The following is a 1,454-nucleotide window of genomic DNA, read 5'->3' as shown; positions in this document are numbered from 1 at the left end:
CCGGCAGGCGATGGCAGGGAGCAGAGCCCCCGGTGGTACCCGGGCACCGCTGCCCAGGACACCCATCTCTGGCTGCTGGCACTGAGGGAGGACCTGTCCCAGTCACCGCATGTGGGGACCTGGCGCCCCGTGCCGCACTGTCCCACGGGATGGCACCACAGCCGGGCATGTGCTGAGGAGGTGATGGGACACCCCCGTGGGCAGCTGTGTGGGCAGGGCTCAACAGCTCAGCCACCCCAGTGCCAGCTGCCCCCAGCCCTGCACTGTCATGCATGGGGCCAGATCCAGTGCCAGGCACCCAGGTGCTACTGAGGATTCCCGGGGCTGCTCCCGTTCCACCCACAGCCGCTCTGCCCGGCCATGCCGGCAGGACGCTCGCTGCCCACATCCCCCCAGCCCATGCATGCACCTGGATATAGTCCACGGAGTCTCCAAGCGCCCGGAATGCCGTGTACATCACCTCCCGCTTCCCACCCCACTTCTGGAGGATGCAGGAGTAGGTGTTGCTGCGGACCAGCGCCTGAACACGGGCCAGCCCTTCCCGCAGCCCGGCCTCTGTCTCCCCCTCGCCCTGCGCGTGGAAGTTGCTCCTCCAGATGTAGCTGCCAGAGTGCTCAGAGCCCATCACGTCGTGGAAGATGTCCAGCATGTAGGTGTCATCGGGGCCATTCCCGTCCACCACCATCACCACTTTGAGGTCAGGGAAGGCGATGCGTTTGACAGAGCGCAGGCACTTCGTCAGGTAGTCGGGATCCTCCTGGAAGGCGGCGATGCAGAGGGCCACCGAGCGCCCCGGCCGCACCGGCTGCCCCTCGCCCCGCATGCGCCGGTGTTCCAGGAAGGCGAAGAGGCTCTGGATGAAGAGGTGTAGCCCCAGGATGGCCCCGTAGAGCCCGAAGGAGAGGTAGTGCTTCTCCGTGTGGATGAACTGGTACCCTGTGACGTAGGCGGCCAGGATTCCCCCCAGCACCGCCACGGCGAAGAGGCTGGTCCCCACGACACGCAGGGCCGTGGAGAGGCTCCCTGGCATCTGGGGGGACACGGGGCACGATCAGGGCAGGGACAGGTGGACATCCTCCCCATCAGGTCACCCAGAACACAAAAGCGGGGTGGCCCTGCTCCTCTGCTGGCCCATCGCCGGTCACTGGTTTGGGGGTGACGCCTTCCCAGTACCTCCAAGGTGCCAGAGGAGGTGCAGGGGTCCCACGCACCCCACTGTGTGTGGTGCCAGGTGAGATGTAGGGGTCCCGAGTACCCCACTGTGTACAGTGCCAGCACCCCCCATCCACCCAAGCAGGAGCACGGCTGCTCCCAGGCGATGGCTGGGCTGGAGGACAGGGAAGGGCACGGCGATGGCAGGGACCAGGGTGTCCCCGGGGAAATCACGGCCGCCCAGAGCCCTCCTCCGCCCCGAGCGCGTGCGGAGGGACCCCCGGCTGCGGGGGCGGCGGCGA

The 1,454-nt window shown here is 67.5% G+C and overlaps 1 protein-coding gene across 1 annotated transcript in view; it reads right to left on the bottom strand.

Moving 5' to 3' along the window:
• Positions 1-1,375, bottom strand: part of HAS3 (hyaluronan synthase 3) — a 2,560-nt gene extending 1,185 nt beyond the window's left edge. Inside the window, exon 1 of the mRNA XM_017741351.1 lies at positions 6-1,375. Within this exon, the coding sequence (XP_017596840.1) occupies positions 6-1,030 (1,025 nt within the window). The 5' untranslated portion in view covers positions 1,031-1,375. The remainder of the gene's footprint in view (positions 1-5) is intronic.
• Between the last annotated feature and the right edge of the window lie 79 nt (positions 1,376-1,454).

This window comes from Corvus brachyrhynchos, unplaced genomic scaffold, assembly GCF_000691975.1.
Source record: "Corvus brachyrhynchos isolate BGI_N302 unplaced genomic scaffold, ASM69197v1 scaffold365, whole genome shotgun sequence".
Taxonomy (NCBI): domain Eukaryota; kingdom Metazoa; phylum Chordata; class Aves; order Passeriformes; family Corvidae; genus Corvus; species Corvus brachyrhynchos.
The sequence above is the reverse complement of the archived record's forward strand: the minus strand, read 5'-3'. Positions and strand labels throughout refer to the sequence as shown.